This window comes from Pelophylax lessonae (assembly GCF_965119305.1).
Source record: "Pelophylax lessonae genome assembly, chromosome: 6".
NCBI classification, from domain to species: Eukaryota; Metazoa; Chordata; class Amphibia; order Anura; family Ranidae; genus Pelophylax; species Pelophylax lessonae.
In genome coordinates this window covers 301654473-301672507 of record NC_138773.1, presented here as the reverse complement: position 1 = coordinate 301672507, position 18035 = coordinate 301654473, and the positions used below count along the sequence as shown (strand labels likewise).

At 46.5% G+C, this 18035-nt stretch overlaps 1 protein-coding gene across 1 annotated transcript in view; it reads left to right on the top strand.

The window, feature by feature from the left end:
* The window catches only part of LOC309558747 (rac GTPase-activating protein 1-like), a gene marked incomplete at both ends in the record, with an annotated part of 142255 nt that overhangs the window by 57618 nt on the left and 66602 nt on the right, over positions 1-18035 (top strand). The window contains one exon of the mRNA XM_082261794.1: positions 9641-9770. Within this exon, the coding sequence (XP_082117920.1) occupies positions 9641-9770 (130 nt within the window). The remainder of the gene's footprint in view (positions 1-9640; positions 9771-18035) is intronic.

Here is an 18035-nt window from a genome sequence, read left to right as displayed (position 1 = left end):
GTGCGTTGCTCTCAGAATGCAGGGTTCGGGAGTGCGTTGCTCTCAGAATGCAGGGTTCGGGAGTGCGTTGCGCTCAGAATGCAGGGTTCGGGAGTGCGTTGCGCTCAGAATGCAGGGTTCGGGAGTGCGTTGCGCTCAGAATGCAGGGTTCGGGAGTGCGTTGCGCGCAGAATGCAGGGTTCGGGAGTGCGTTGCTCTCAGAATGCAGGGTTCGGGAGTGCGTTGCTCTCAGAATGCAGGGTTCGGGAGTGCGTTGCTCTCAGAATGCAGGGTTCGGGAGTGCGTTGCGCTCAGAATGCAGGGTTCGGGAGTGTGCGTTGCTCTCAGAATGCAGGGTTCGGGAGTGCGTTGCGCTCAGAATGCAGGGTTCGGGAGTGCGTTGCGCTCAGAATGCAGGGTTCGGGAGCGCTTTCCGTGACACATGTAAAAGCTGCTTGATTGGTTTTACAGGCAACGGGAGGGGACGACCCCCCCCCCATGGTTTACCACAGAGCTGGCCGTGAACTACATAGTCCCCAGCCATATCGAAGACCCTCAAAGGCCGGAAGCGGCGTCATGACGTCACTTTCAGCGCTGGCAGATGTAAACGCTGACTTTTATTTACTAGAAAGCCTTATATCCCTTTTTTTTTATCCAGCATATAGCAGAGATCTAGGGACTTGTAAACCCCCGATTCTCTCCGTAGTGAGGACCTGCCATGCTATATTCCTATTCAAAGGGATGGGATGCCTACTTACCTTGTAGTAGGAATAAAAGGTATCAAAACCCAAAAAAATCAAGGAAAAAGTCTAAAAAGTAAATAAAAAAAAAATTAACAATAATAAATATATTGGAAATAATAATTTTGTCCTTCAAATTTTGCTTTTATCGAAGAATTCTCCTTTTGCAGCAAATACAGCCTTGGTAATCTGAAGAAATTTCACCCCACGCTTCCTAAAGCATCCCTTTTACCTTGTACAAATCTCCCACTTTACCAGCACCAAAGCAGCGCCAGACCATCACATTACCTCCACCATGCTTGATAGATGGCATCAGGCACTCCTCCAGCATCTGTTCACTTGTTCTGCTTCTCACAAATGTTCTTCTGTGTGATCCAAACACCTCAAACTTATATTAGTCTGTCCATAACACTTTTTTCAATCTTCCTCTGTCCAATGTCTGTGTTCCCATCTTAATTTTTTCCTTTTATTGGCCAGTCTCAGATATGGCTTTTTCTTTGCCACTCTGCCTAGAAGGCCAGCATCTCGGAGTCGCCTCTTCACTGTGGACGTTGAGACCGGCGTTTTGCGGGTACCATTTAATAAGGCTGCCAGTTAAGGACCTGTGAGGCGTCTATTTCTCAAAAACTAGAGACTCTAATGTACTTGTACTTAGTTGTGCATCAGGGCCTCCCACTTCTCTTTCTATTCTGGTTAGAGCCCATTTGTGCTGTACTCTGAAGGGAGTAGTACACATCGTTGTAGGAAATCTTCAGTGTCTTGGCAATTTCTCGCATGGAATAGCCTTCATTTCTCAGAAAAGGAATAGACTGTCGAGTTTCAGAAGAAAGTTCTCTTTTTCTGGCCATTTTGAGAGTATAATCGAACCCACACATGCTGATGCTCCGGATACTCAACTAGCTCCAAGGAAGGCCAGCTTTATAGCTTCTCTAATTGGCACAACCGTTTTCAGCTGTGCTAACATAATTGTACAAGGGTTTTGTAATGTACTTGGTTGCTGGAATGGGCCTCTGTACACCTATGTAGATATTCCATTAAAAATCAGCTGTTTCCATCTAGAATGTCACCACATTAACAATGTCTGGACTGTATTTCTGATTAATTTAATGTTCTCTTCATTGAAAAAAACTGTGCTTTTCTTTCAAAAAAAAGGAGTGGATGTGTAAGAAGTGGATGTGTATGGCCTATTTTTGGAGGACGTTTATAAATACCAAAGGGTTAAAATCCATAGAGATAATCTGCACACAGTCAGTTGACGCATTTCTGCCTACATGACCTTAATCAGAGTTATGATTAAGGCCATGCACTGTAGGCTGAAACGCGAAATCTGACTGCATTTGTGTATTGTACATTGTGGTTTCCTGAATAAAAGCAAGATTTTAGAGCGATATTGGATGGATTATTGCTCTCCGATGTGCGACAGTGGATTAAGCACTCATGAGCTCTATTGATGGAGTACTAAATGATTAGTAGCACTAGACTTTGGGTCACCAAGAGGTTAAAGATAGTGGGTGGGGTCAAAGAGATCAGAGAAATAAATGTCACCATTGGAGGATATCAGAACAACCGGTACACAAAAATTAGCAAGAAAGAAAAAAAAAAAAAAAGAAAAAATCTGCGTGTTTTTAAGTAGTTGCCATATAAGACAAGCGATTAAAGTCACCCGGAGGTGGAGGATCCCTTTAAACTCCCCGTCCTCCCTGACTCTGGAGCCGTGAACATTGGCTCCTGTGGAGCGAAGAAGGGATAAAGAAGCAATGGTGTTTGTTGTAATCCCCTATTACAGGTCAGTAAGCCGAGGTTCCTGAGATAAAAGGATTGGACCTGTATCATGCGACTTGTCGCTGACTCTGATTGGTTTTCCCATCCGTTTAGAATGCAGCTTTAATGGGAGTAAATAGATTTCTGTAACAGAAGAGAGAAAAAAAAGTGATGAAATGTGTTTTGAAAGACGAAAAAATTGATTCCAGACTTCAAAGCAATTCAGCGCTTCTGCCTCCGATAATGTTTTAAAAGGAGCACCTCTCCAGCGTTCGGCGTAATGTAATTGAGATGCTGGACAGCGACTTCTCCCCAATGCGGAGATTCCGGTGTAATTCACCAGATTCGGGATTAACTTGTATCTCTGTGGATTGAGCATCATTGCTCCGTTATTTTACAAATGTGGATTGTATGCTCAGGGCTACTGTTGGAAATCACAGGGCCCACCTGACAGGGACCCCCCCCAAATTTCAAAAAGTGCAATTTAATACAATTATTTCCCAATTTTTTTTAACTTTTTAAAAAAAATTTTTTTTACAATTTTGAACTTTTTAAATTTTTTTTTTTCTTTTTAACCACTTTAATATAGCGCACTTTCAAAACCCTCCACCCAGCTTTCATTACAGTTCAGTGGTGGCCGGTCAATAAGGGGCTGCCCCCCAAAGTTAGTTTGCCAAAGAAGAAAGCTACTTTAACATGTTAAAAACTATTAGTCATATCATTTATTAAAAAATAAGAAAAACAAAAACTGTATTTCGTTCGTTCATATGTGCGTGCACTGTGCGGGGCGACGGGCCAATGTCTATTCGATCTGGAAACTTTTGAAAAGCATGTGATTTGAGGCGAAGCTCTAATTGGCTTGTTTCAGATTGTCCTCTCCTTTTTGATTTAACTTTTTTGCCTTCCCACTTTTGATTTTAGCGAATCAATATTCGTCCTCGCGTCACTTGCGGTTTCTGTCTTATCGTCCTGTGAAACGTAAGGCATCCTCTGGTGAGTGCGGACCTGGAGGGGGGAGCACGACGAGTGATTTTTTTTTTTTTTTTTTTTTTAGTTTGCGCCCCCCCTCCCCACCCAAAAAAAAATGTTTTACCGCCACTGGTGCTTTGGAACTTTGAATGACAATTGCGCAGTCGTGCAACACACTACCCAAACTAAATTTTATGACTTTGGTCACACAAATAGAGGTTTTTTTTGTGGTATTTAACCACTTTACCACCGGAGGATTTTGCTGTCTTACGTCCAGGCCACTTTTTGCGATTCGGCACTGTGCGACTTTAACTGACAATTGCGCGGACGTGCGACGCCGTACCCAAACGAAATTTATGTCCTTTTTTTCCCACAAACAGAGCTTTCTTTTGGTGGTATTTGATCACCTGTGCAAATTTTTACTTTTTGCGCTATAAACAAAAAAAGAGCGTTTATTTTGAAAAAAAAATTTTTTAACATTTTTTTTTTTATGAAATCCCCCCCCCCCCCCAAAAAAAAATGTAAAAATCTAATTTTTTTTTAAATTTTTGGCCAATTTGTTTTCTGCTACATATGTTTGGTAAAAAAAATCACAATAAGCGTATTTTGATTGGTTTACGCAAAAGTTATTGCGTTTACTAACTAAGGGAAAGATTTCTGTCATTTTCGGTGTTTTTTAACGAATAATGGCGGCGATCTGCGTTTTTTTTTTTTTTTTGCAGGACTGCGACATTGCGGCGCACAGATCGGACCCTTGACTGACATTTGACACTTTTGGGGGTACCAGTGACATTACTACAGTAATCAGTGCTATACATATGCACTGTTACTGTAAAAATGACACTGGCAGGGAAGGGGTTAATTTTATTGGAGAGGGAGGGGTTAATGTATGCCTGGTGCTTACTGACGTGTGTGGGGGGAGGTGACTGAGTGAGACAGGGACAGATCGCATGTTCAGCTATGCTGAACCCTGCAATCTGTCACTGTCTGTCACTTAGGAGATCCGCCCGCTCTGTTTACACAAGCGGGCGGATCTCCAAACTCGATTCCCAGACGATCGGGAAAGAGCAGCGGCGATCGCCGCCGCTCCTCCCCTGGCCCGACTCCCGCTGTGACTGAAAACAGCGGGAGCGCGCCTCTGGCGGCGCGCGAGCGTCGCCTACAAGGGGAGGAGTCCAGCTACGTAGGTCTATGTCACTGGACGGAATCGAGCCACTATGCCGCAGTACAGTCCCAGTGACTGGTCAGCAAGTGGTTAATCACCACTGAGGTTTTTTTTTTTTTTTTTTTTTTTTTTTTTGTTTTTTGAGAAATAAAAATTTATTTTACACACAAACACACACACACACACCATAGTTTGTGGACTCTATACCTTTCCTACAGATTAAATAATATACACTGATTTGGGTTATTTTCACCAAAGAAACGTAGCAGAATAGATTTTAGGCGGAATTTATAAAGAACAATTATTTGCAAAAAAAAAAACTAAGAAAAACGCTTTTATTTATTGATCATTCCTAAAGTACTGACGGCCTCACTTCTTGAGGCCCTAAAATGCCAGGAGAGTAGAAATACCCACCAAATTACCCATTTTTTTTTGGAAAGTAGACAGTCCAAGGTATTTAGTAAGAGGCATGGTGAGTTTTTTTGAAGTTGTCATTTTTTGTCATGATTTTCTGGAAATTAAAAAAAAATTAAAAATCATTTTTTTTTTTTTTTTTTTACTTACGGTCACCAGTGCAGTAGCGTGTCATCCTATAACTAGTGTGGCAGTGACCAGGGACACTGACTGGTGACAGTACGAAAAAAAAAAGTTATTCGCCACGGCGGTCACATGCTACTGGCAGCAAGCCGATACTCTTATCGGTCATCAGCTGTGCTGTGGACACAGGTGGTGACAAATCACACCACTGTGCGGCCCCCTGGTCACTGCATCCTGACAGGACGTCCTATGATGTCCAGTCAGGATGGGAAAGCACCCGCATGGCTGTCAATCTGCTATAGCAGGGGTCGGGAACCTTTTTGGCTGAGAGAGCCATGAACACCACATATTTTCAAATGTAATTCCGTGAGAGCCATACACTATATTTCAGGGTCGAGAACCTTTATTTAATATTCATATTCATGGGCCGCAGCTATACAGTGAGTAGATGGAGCCCTGTAAAAGTGCTTGGAGTCCGGTCGGTAAGAGAGCAGAGCAGGCTGGTATGTAATAAGGCCGGAGTGGTGAAGCCCCTGCAGGCCGGCGAGTGATGGAGGGGAGTATAGGCCCTGAGAAAATGGTGGCTGGCCGCTAAAGACCTCAGAAGTGGATGTGAGAGGCAGCTCCCGGGTGTCAGAGGCAAAGGAGATTGTGTCTGTCGGGGCACAGGGAGTGGATGGCAGGTCTCCTTACCGGGCGGTGATTGCCAAGGCCCTCAGATGCACAGCACATGAGCCGGCGGCGGTACCGCTAGTAGGCCGCGGGGTCTGTAGCGCGGCAATCCGGTCACCCAGAGACGAACTGAGGATAGCGGTGGGTAGCCCACAAAGTGTACCGTCGATGGGTGCAGAAATCTCCTTGGCACACACAGCTATGCGGATGGCACTGGATTGAGTGGTAGACACTGTGGAGCTCTGGGACTACACGTCCAGCGCGGCTCACGTCTGGACACGCCCCCCTTTATTATAGATTTGTCTGCGAGCCAGATGCAGCCATCAAAAGAGCCACATCTGGCTCACGAGCCATAGGTTCCCTACCCCTGTGCTAAAGGCTGGGCAGGAATTGGTTACATGAGTTACAGGCTCAGTTATGAATAGACACAGGACTGATCGGTAGCTAAAAATATGCACTGTCACTGTACTAATGATACTGGCTGGGAAGGGGTTAACATCAGGGGATATTAAAGGGTTAAATGTGTGCTTATGGCCGGCCATACACTATTCCCATTTCGGCCGGTTTGTGCATTGGTCTATTCTAAATCATTTGGTGGAGGGGGGATTATGGTGTGGGGGTTGTTTTTCGGGGGTTGGGTTTGGCCCCTTAGTTCCAGTGAAGTGAACTCTTAAGGCGTCAGCATGCCAAGACATTTTGGACAATTTAATGCTTCCAACTTTGTGGGAACAGTTTGGGAATAGCCCCTTCCTCTTCCAACATGACTGCGCACCAGTGCACAAAGCAAGGTCCATAAAGACATGGATGGGCAAGTTTGGGGTGGAGGAACTTGACTGGCAAGTGAAACAGTGTTATTAGTTAGTAGCCGGGTAGGCTTCTTTAAAGAGAAGAGTTTTCAGGGATCGTCTAAAGATGGATAGATTAGGGGACAGTCGAACATATTGGGGTAGAGAGTTCCAAAGAATGGGAGAAGCTCTGGAGAAATCCTGGAGGCGAGCATGGGAAGAGGTGACAAGGGAGTTAGAGAGCCGGAGGTCTTGGGAGGACCGAAGAGAGCGGCTTGGTTGATATTTTGAGATCAGGTTAGTGTCTATGGGAATGTTTGACCATTCTTACAGAAGCATATTTGTGAAGTCAGGCAGTGATGTTGGACAAGAAGGCCTGACTCTCCACTCTAATACATCCCAAAGGTGTTCTATCGGGTTGAAGTCAGGGCTCTGTGCAGTTCCTCCACCCTAAACTTGCTCATCCATGTCCTTATGGACCTTGCTTTGTGCAATGGTCCAAATCATTTGGTGTGGGGTTGTTTTTCAGAGGTTGGGCTTGGCCCGTTAGTTCTAGTGAAGTGAACTCTTAAGGTGTCAGCATACAAAGACATTTTGGACAATTTCATGCTCCCAACTTTGTGGAACCATTTGGGGATGGCCCCTTCCTGTTCCAACATGACTGCGCACCAGTGCACAAAGCAAGGTCCATAAAGACATGGATGAGTGAGTTTAGGGTGGAGGAACTTGACTGGCCTGCACAGAGTCCTGACCTCAACCCGATAGAGCACCTTTGGGATTAATTAGAGCAGAGACTGCGAGCCAGGCCTTCTCTCCAACATCAGTGCCTGACCTCACAAATGCGCTTGTGGAAGAATGGTCAAACATTCCCATAGACACACTCCTAAACCTTGTGGACTGCCTTCCCAGAGGAGTTGAAGCTGTTATAGCTGCCAAGGGTGGGCCAACTCAATATTGACCCCTACAGACTAAGACTCAGATGCCATTAAAGTTCATGTGTGTGTAAAGGCAGGTGTCCCAATACTTTTGACAATATAGTGTATATGCAGGCAATCTCTAGCCAGGCTGTGTCCTGCTTGACGTGGTCCTTGTAGTTGGGTTCCCTGGAGTCATAAATCTGTGGTCCCTAAAAAACCAAGGTGTATGATCTCCTCATTGTCACATTTTTGCTATTCTGGGCCAGTTTTTTTTTTTTGCCCACTATACATTTACTGTAGCAGGGTGGCCCGCCAGCGACCCGCTCCTGCTGTAATCACACACAGCGGAAACCCAGCGGCGGGCACCGCTGATTCGATGTCCACCGGAACCTGGCGATGACGCAGGCAGAACGACAATCTGCCAATATAAACAAGGCAGATTGACGTTCTGTCAGTAGGCAAGGTATTGATCAAAGCAGGAACACGGATCTTTGCTTTCCAATAGTCAAAGCACCTCCCCCCACAGTAAGCACTCCCTAGGCACACGTTTAACCCTTTGATCACCTCTGATATTAACCCCGTCTCTGCCAGTGTCAGTACATTGACAGTGCATATTTTTTAGCACTAATCACTGTATTGGTGTTCCCAAGTGTCAAAAGTGTCTGTCAGTGCCTGATTTGTCTGCCACAATATCGTAGTCCCACTATAAATCGCTGATCGCCACCATTACTAATAAAAAATAAATATAAATATCCCCTAGTTTTGTAGACGCGATAACTTAATGCGCAAACCAATCACTATACACTTATTGGGATTTTATTTTTACCAAAAATATGTAGCTAAATACATATTGGCCTAAATTAATAAAGAAATTCAAATTATTTTTTTTTTGGATATGTTTTATAGCAGAAAGTAAAAAATATTGTTTTTTTTTTTCTTTCAAAATTGTCGATCTTTTTTTGTTTATAGCAAAAAAAAACTGATCAAATACCACCAAAAGAAAGCTCTTCTGTATTTGTGGGAACAAAAGGACAAAAATATTATCTGTGTACAGCGTCGCACGACCACGCAATTGCCAGTTAAAGCGGAGTTCCGGCCTCGGGGGTCAAATCTAGATAAAAATACCCCCGGGACAGTCAGGGCTAGTACATTCCACAATGGATAGCCTCTGATCTGTCCTGGGTCGCACTTACCTGTAAGAAGAAATACTTACCTTGAAAATTTCTTCTCCAGCGCTGCCATCTCAGGTGTGGGCAGCTGAAGCCGCAGCGTCCCTCTTCGTGTCCTCTTCCGTGACGTCGGAGTCCCACAATGCACTGCACCGGCCCCGCTCGTCACTTCCGGTGCAGGCACGGCATCCCCAGACAGCTTCTGGGCATGCCCAGAAGCTGTTTAGCAGGTAATGCCACGCTTGCACCGGAAGTGACGAGCGGGGCCGGTGCAGGTGCATTGACTCCTGGGAGCGATGACGTTCAGCTCCCAGGAGTCATCGCAAACCGGAAGAGACGGCGCGGGCCGCGGCCGCAGAGGGAGGAAGTGTAAGGAAGGAGAGTATATTTTCTTCCTTATCAAGGTAAGTGACCAAAAAAAAAAAAAAATTGGGAGCATCCATTTCTTTTTCGGGTGACCCAAAGCAAGCGGATTGCCCAAAATCGATTTTTTTTCAGATTTTGAGGCCGGAACTCATTAAAGTAAAACAGTGCCATATCACAAAAGAAATCTTCCGGAGGTCAAGTGGTTCATTAAATGAGTAGATATCCATTACCATTTACCACCAAATGAAAGCCCAGTTTGTCCTGAAAAGAAAATGCAGTAGAATTTACCTGGATAGTAGTAGTTCCGATGACATGTACCGTTTTACTAACACCGGTGCAAAACTGGTTTCAGGTATTCGTTTTACCATCCGTCATGAAGGGGTTAATAGCAAATGGTAGAGTGTGTATATTATTTTATTTTTTTTCCGAATTTGGACAATAGTCTCCTCTTTGTCTTGTTTTTAAACTATTACAAAAATATGGATGTGGTCGATAAACAAAAGATAATAAATATTCATTACAGATGTCTCCATCTTGGCCTTTTTATTGGTTCTTCGTTCTAATCTACATTTATTTGCAGATTAAAGAAGCTGTGATGGCGAAAACAACGATGTTGATCTCAGACGTGAATCCCATCCAAGCCGCGTCCAGCACTGAGTCCGGGCCGCGCCGCCGATCCCGGAAGAGTCGTCCTCTGTCCTCTCTGTTCGGTATTTCAGATATCTTGAAGGGTTTCTACTGTATATTCATTATTCGCGGCTCCCAAAGCTTCATTCACACTGATTCTTCTACCTTTAGCAGCAAAAGTTATCTGGGAAGTATAATCTTCTTTTGATCTCCCCAGATATTTTTTTTTTTTCCACTTTTTAGGCTCCATTCACACAGGAATGGACATTGATCTTCTGTGCAGGGCCCACTTTTGCCAGCAGGGGCATTCTTGCCAACCGTCCTCTTTTTGCCGAGACAGTACTGGCAAACAGGAGCCCTGTCCCGGGTAATTTACTCTGCCGGGACTGTCTCGGCAAATGCGTAAAATGCGTAGACCCTATAAGCTGATAAGTAGGCAGAGATTAATTATGCGGAACGGGCGGAGCTTCAGGGAAGTGGGTGTGGCACATTTTTAAGTAAGTAATTGATAGCTGTGCTGGAAAGTGTCCCTGGAAATTTTTTTCAAATGTTGGCAACTATGCACAGGGCTGCCGGTAAAAGACGGCCCTTTTTAGGAGACGTGGCAATGGGCCCTTAGATGTTTATGCGAAAAGGGAAGCTTTAACACCCACACGCTGCACATCTACATCCCTGGGCAGCCAATGTTCCTGTGGTCAGGGCATGCCCCCAGCATGGAGGCCAGGCTGTCGGATAGCTCTTGATCCCTACGAATGATCGGTAGCCAGCAGGATCAGCTCCTGACCATGTGACCACCGTGAGAGCCAATCAGTTGTCACATGTTTGTAGGTCCTTTCCGGTGTCCTGGGCATTCAGAACCTTTTGGGAGGTGGGTGGGAAGGGATTAAAGCAGGTGACCCAGAGGTGGCAACACCTTACTGGAAGAAGGGGCATCATGGCTGATAAGTGCAGCTGGGTTCGGAGAAATGGTCCCCCTAATACTTACCTGAGATCCATCTAAATCTAGTGATGTTGCAGAAGAGTTTCGGCTGTCCGGGACTCCCCTCCTCACTGGCTGAGACAGCAGCGGGGGGGGGAGGGGGGGGCTTTTGGCTCCTGCTGCTGTCAGTCAGTGAACCAATGAGGAGAGAAAGAGGGTGGGTTCAGGCCTCTGCTCTGTGTCTGAATGGACACAGGGAGCAGTGGCTCAGTTCGGGTGCCCCCATAGCAAGCTTCTTGCTGTGGGGGCACTCAACAGGAGGGAGGGGCCAGGAGCGCAGAAGAGAGACCCGAGAAGAGGAGGATCCGGGCTGCTCTGTGCAAAACCAACTGCATGAAGAAGGGAAGTATAACATGTTTGTTATTTTTAGGCCCCTTTCACACTTGTGCGAACCCAAAGTCACGCGATTTTGCCACAATTTGTTTGCAGCGATTTTGACTGGACTTGAAGCAATGTGTATGTCTTTGGACCTCACAATGCATCAAAGTTAGACCAAAGTAGTGCAAGGACTACTTTTGAAGTCGTAGCAACTTGAAGTCACACAGATATGAACGGTACTCATTGGAAATCATGAAGTGCGACTTGTCAGGCGACTTTGCAGTCCATAATCGCAGGACAAGGCGCACAAGTGTGAAAGGGGCCTTAACAAGATAAAAAGATAAGCTAAAAAAAAAAATTCTGCCTTTAGAACCACTTTAATTAAAATGAAAAGCTGTTTGAATTGTGATGACAGCAACAGTTTTTTTTTCTAGTGCCTTTATATACCCATTATACTACTCTTTATTTCTCATTTTAATAGTGTTGGTCCAGAAGAAGGCATAGAAAAACGCCACTTTGGCAGTTTCTATAATGGAGGGGGGGGGGGGGGGTGGTAACCCTTGAGTTTGTCAATGACTGCCAAATTTGTTCCGTGAATCAATTACTAAGCTGATCAGTCCTATTAGTTTTAGATGCAAATTCCATTACCAGCAAGAAAGGCGTCTAATCCATTTTTAAATGCACTTTATTGGATCTTGCCGCGCTGGTCGTTCTTAATGGGACCCTGTTGCGAAAAAGTAATCTTTAAAAGCTTTGTTACCTATAAAACAATCCTCACTTTTCCTGGTCTTGGCACTACAAAGCACCACTTCCATTGCGAGTTCTTGTCCCCTGACATCCGCTGGGAAATGAACACTTCTGGGACTGTTGCTCTCCAGGGTCCCCTGCAGTTCCTACCAGTCTTCTATGTCCTCGCGTCACTGCAGGATATATTTAGGGCTCATTCACTCTGGCCCCATTGAACTGCATTGTGTAACACTGTCCCAGTGTGTAAGCAAGACAAAATGCCTTCATTCAGCTCTGAGCTCCCCTCACTGAGCTCTGCAGTGTGTAATTTTAGCTCCCCTCCCCCTGATTTCTGACACATCAGACGAGCATTATAAATTCAGCACTTTGAATGAATGTAGAGAACAGACTGCAGATAAACATGTACAACTTGTGTACAGAGACTTGTTTTATCTCTGTGTATCACCTGAAGCCAGTCACTTCACTGAGTATATGAAAGGGTTTACAACAGTACTCCTTCTGAGGGTTCCATATCAACAATTTAATTATTGATCTGCTCAGTCTTCTCTGTCCCCGTGTCACTGCAGGATACATTTAGGGATCATTCATACCAGCCCCATTGAGCTGTGATGGACACCCCTGTGTAACGCAATGTCAGCGTTAAACCTTATTCCATAAAATCACTTCTTCTGCCTCCTTGTAACTTCCTCTGTCCACTCCCTCACTTCCATTCATTTGGTTTAAGCATTGTACGTTAGTTGTACACTGCCCTATCAGTGAGCAAGAGAGGGTGGCTACGTTCCTATACAGTGGGGCTAAGGCAGGGTGGCTACCTTCCTACAAACAGTGGCGGCCAGTGAATAGGCCAAAAAAAAGATTTAAAAAATAAATAAATAAATTTTTAGCCCACTAGGGGCACCGGACTTAGTGGTGGCTATGGGAGTGGGGGTTTCCACCCCACGTGCGGCGGGCAGAGGCGCAGATTGGCGGCCTTCTGGGGGTCACCGGGGCGCAGAGCAATGCGCCCCAACACTCCCCACTTTTGTGATGTCCTGGCTGTGATTGGTCCAGACTCCAGCCTGGACCAGTCATTATTTAGGACATCCTGACCCTGCTGACGTCGCAATGGGGGCGGGGCCGGTGCGTGCGTCAGTCACGCACCATCACCGCCCGATCTCCTCCCGCCGGACGGCCCAGACCTGTGTAGCATGACGATCTGCCACTGCCAGAGAGAGGTGGTTTGCCTGCCCGCCACCGTCACAACAGAAGGAAGAAGAGGACTCTCGAGGAGGAGAAGAGCAGTGCCGCGGACTGTCTCGCTCACCACCCGATCTCCGTCACCTTCCCGCCGCCGTCAGAAGAAGGAAGAAGAGGACTCGAGGAGAGGAGCAGCGCGCCGTGGACGTCTCGCAGGCAGCCCAGGAAAGCAGGTAAGTGATTAAAGCCACTACAGCGCGATGCCATGACCTGTGACATGGCCTGTGACATGACCTGTGACATGCCTGTACCATGACCTGTGACATGCCTGTACCATGACCTGTGACATGCCTGTACCATGACCTGTGACATGCCTGTACCATGACCTGTGACATGCTTATACCATGACCTGTGACATGCTTATACCATGACCTGTGACATGCTTATACCATGACCTGTGACATGCTTATACCATGACCTGTGACATGCCCTGTGCCATGCCCTTACCATGACCTGTGCCATGCCTATACCATCTCCTGTACCATGACCTGTGCCATGCCTGTACCATGACCTGTGCCATGCCTGTACCATGACCTGTGCCATGCCTGTACCATGACCTGTGCCATGCCTGTACCATGACCTGTGCCATGCCTGTACCATGACCTCAAAGTCACTCCATTTTTTACCGTGTTTTTTGCCGCAAAGCAATACCTATTACATTTTTCTTTTTGCGCCCCCCACCAAAACTTTTGAGCACCAGCCGTACTGCCTACAAACAGTGGAGATAAGGCAGGGGGGCTACATTCCTCCATACAGTGGGTACGTTCCTCCATACAATGGTTCTAAGGCAGGGTGGTTACGTTCCTCCATACAGTGGGACTAAGGCAAGGGTGGCTACCTTCCTCCATACAGTGGGACTAAGGCAAGGGTGGCTACGTTCCTCCATTCAGTGGGACTAAGGCAAGGGTGGCTACGTTCCTACATACAGTGGGACTAAGGCAAGGGTGGCTACGTTCCTACATACAGTGGGACTAAGGCAGGGTGGCTACGTTCCTACATACAGTGGGACTAAGGCAGGGTGGCTATGTTTCTACATACAGTGAGATTATTCCATGAAATCATTTCTTCTACCTCCTTGTAGCTTCCTCTGTCAGATCCCAAACGTGTCTTTCTCTCCCTCCCTTCCATTCATTTGGTTTAAGCGTTGTATGTTAGTTGTACACTGCCCTATTTACACCACCCATCCCATCGTCCATCTCGGGAGTGAGCAAGAGAGGGTTGCTACAGTGGGGCTAAGGCAAGGGTGGTTACGTTCCTCCATACATTGGGACTAAGGCATGGTGGCTATGTTCCTACATACAGTGGGACTAAGGCAAGGTGGCTACGTTCCTACATACAGTGGGGCTAAGGCAGGGTGGCTGTGTTCCTACATAGTGGGGCTAAGGCTGGGTGGCTATGTTCCTACATGTAGTAGGACTAAGGCAGGGTGTCTACGTTCCTACATGTAGTGGAGCTAAGGCAGGGTGTCTACGTTCCTACATTCAGTGGGGCTAAGCCAGGGTGACTACGTTCCTACATACAGTGGGGCTAAGGCAGGGTGGCTACATTCCTCCATACAGTGGGGCTAAGGCAGAGTGGCTACGTTCCTCCATACAGTGAGCATAAGGCAAGGTGGCTACGTTCCTCCATACAGTGAGAATAAGGCAGGGTGGCTACGTTCCTACATACAGTGGGGCTAAGGCAGGGTGGCTATGTTCCTCCATACATTGGGACTAAGGCATGGTGGCTATGTTCCTACATACAGTGGGACTAAGGCAAGGTGGCTACGTTCCTACATACAGTGGGGCTAAGGCAGGGTGGCTGTGTTCCTACATAGTGGAGCTAAGGCTGGGTGGCTATGTTCCTACATGTAGTAGGACTAAGGCAGGGTGTCTACGTTCCTACATGTAGTTGAGCTAAGGCAGGGTGTCTACGTTCCTACATTCAGTGGGGCTAAGCCAGGGTGACTACGTTCCTACATACAGTGGGGCTAAGGCAGGGTGGCTACATTCCTCCATACAGTGGGGCTAAGGCAGAGTGGCTACGTTCCTCCATACAGTGAGAATAAGGCAGGGTGGCTACGTTCCTACATACAGTGAGAATAAGGCAGGGTGGCTACGTTCCTACATACAGTGGGGCTAATGCAGGGTGGCTATGTTCCTACATACAGTGGGGGTAAGGCAGGGTGGCTACGTTCCTCCATACAGTGGGGCTAAGGCAGGATGGCTACGATCCTACATACAGTGGGTCTAAGGCAGGGTGGCCACATTCCTCCATATAGTGGGGCTAAGGCAGGGTGACTACGTTCCTCCATACAGTGGGGCTAAGGCAGGGTGACTACGTTCCTACATACAGTGGGGCTAAGCCAATGTGGCTATGTTCCTACATAGTGGGGCAAAGGCTGGGTGGCGATGTTCCTACATACAGAGGGACTAAGGCAGGGTGAGGTATTTTCCTATATACAGTGGGACTAAGGCAGGGTGGGGTATGTTCCTATATACAGTGGGACTAAGGCAGGGTGGGGTATGTTCCTATATACAGTGGGACAGTGGAGAATGAACATAGCCACCCTCTATCAGAAATTTGGTTCACAGCAAAAAAGAAAAAAAAAGAAGGAATTTGGAAGTTTTAAAGAGACTGACAGCAAAAGGAGTAACTTTTCTTAGTTAAGAATATATTCATGAATGTAATTATTATTTCTTTCTTTTTTTTTTTTTTTTTCCTGGAGTTTAGTGTAATGTCTATCCATTTACAATCACTTACCATAAAGAGCACCTCCCTATGCTGACACACAAACTCTCTTGCTCCATTCACCAAGCCCTGCATACAAACATTTAATACGCTTTAAAACGGCTTCATCAAACTGGAAATCATTTTGTTGGGGAAATATTTTTATTCCCTTGTAAAATCTCCATAACACCCGGCTATATCCTCTATTGTTCTGATCCCAGTAGTCTCCATCTCCCTCCAGCATAGCGGTGTTTTCTGATTTTCGGAAGCCTCGCAGGGATGCAGCGCCTTGTATTTGTTCCCTTAATGTACGGAACAGTCACAATATGTTATTAAGTGTTTCTCCACTGAAGCTGCTAAGCGAAGGCAGAACGGAGGGAGAGAACGTAGACTCGTGTAATGAGAAGGTACATTAGCCTGCGGGCTGCTCCCTTCTGACACGGAGCTCCGTGCTCCGCAGACGGCATCCTGGTGGTGGCATTATGCTTGTGTAAGTGGGGGATTAGTTCTGCCACTCGTACTGTGGAGATGGGGGTCATTTACCACAAGTTCTGCCGTGTCAGCGCTTCTACACATCGCACAAACAATGATCAACGTGTAAAGCCAGCCGTGCATAATACGTGAGCAGATTGGGCCAGCTAAATTAGCAGAGTCTGGTTTTCAAAGTGTACCAGTCACGTATACCTACTAGATAATTGCACGGCGGAAAAATTAGTTTTGTTTCGGTTTCATTCGATAAGTAAATTTTGTTTTGTCCTAATCATTGTTCGAATGATTCGATTTTGGAAAGATCCATAAGAGCCGGTTCACACTGGGGCGACCTGTCAGGCGGCCTGGTTGCCTGACAGGTCGCCGTAGGTCGCTCGCCATAGAGAAGCTGTGGACCCATTCGAATAGGAGCGACACAAGTCGCTCCGACTTAGAAAAAGGTTCCGGAGCCTCTTTGGGGCGACCCGGAGCGACCTGCATTGACTTAAATTATGTGAAGTCCGTGCCGGCCGCTCCGAGGTCATGGTGCGAGCTGAGCGACGCGACTTCACAGGTCGCCCGGCAAAGTCGGCTCACCCCAGTGTGAATGGGGTCTAAGAGTACACACTCGCTGGCCACTTTATTAGGTACACCTTGCTAGTAGCGGGTTGGACCCCCTTTTGCCTTTATTCTTCCTGGCATAGATACAACAAGGTGTTGGAAAGATTCCTCAGAGATTTTCCTCCATAGTGACATGATATCATCACGCGGTTGCTGCAGATTTGTCGGCTGCACATCCATAATGGGATTTTCCCATTCCACCACATCCCAAAGGTGCTCTATTGGATGAGATGTGGTGAGTGTGGAGGCCATTGGAGGACAGTGACCTCATTGTCATGGTGAAGAAACCAGTAGTGAGATGATTTGAGCTTTGTGACATGGTGCATTATCCTGCTGGAAGGAGCCATCAGAAGATGGGGACACTGCAGTCATAAAGGGATGGACATGGTCAGTAACAATGCTCAGGTAGGCCGTGGCGTATAAACAATGCTCAATTGGTACTAAGGGGCCCAAAGTGTGCCAAGAAAATATCCTCCACACCATTACACCACTAGCCTGACACGGTGATACGAGTTTGCCTGACACGGTGATACGAGTTTGCCTGACACGGTGATACGCGTTTACTCCAAATTTTGACCGTACAATTTTAATGTCGCTGCTGAAGTCGAGACTCATCAGACCAGGCAACCTTTTTCTAATCTTCTATTGTCCAGGTTGGTTAGCCGGTGTGAATTGTAGCCTCAGTTTCCTGTTCTTAGCTGGCAGGAGTGGCACCCGGTGTGGTCTTCTGATGCTGTTTCCCATCTGCTTCAAGGTTCGATGTGTTGTGCATTCAGAGATGGTATTCTGCATACCTTGGATGTAACGAGTGCTTATTTGAGTTATTGTTGCCTTTCTATCATCTGGAACCAGTCTGCCCATTCTCCTCTGACATCATCAAGGCATTTTCCTCCACACAACTGCCGCTCACTGGATATTTTCTCTTTTTCCCACCATTCTCTGTAAACCCAAGAGAGGGTTATGTGTGAAAATCCTAGTAGATCAGCAGTTTTTAAAATACTCAGACCAGCCTGTCTGGCACCAACAACCATGCCACGTTCAAAGTCACTTAAAGCGGAGTTCCACCCTGGATTTTTTTTTTTTTTTTTTAATACCCCCGGGACAGTCAGGGCTAGTGCATTCCACAATGGCTAGCCTCTGATCTGTCCCGGGTTGCACTTACCTGCAAGACGAAATACTTACCTTGCAAACGTCTTGTCCAGCGCTGCCATCTCAGGTGTGGGCAGCTTGAAGCCAGCGCGTCCTCTTCGGCGTCTTCTTCCGCCTTCTT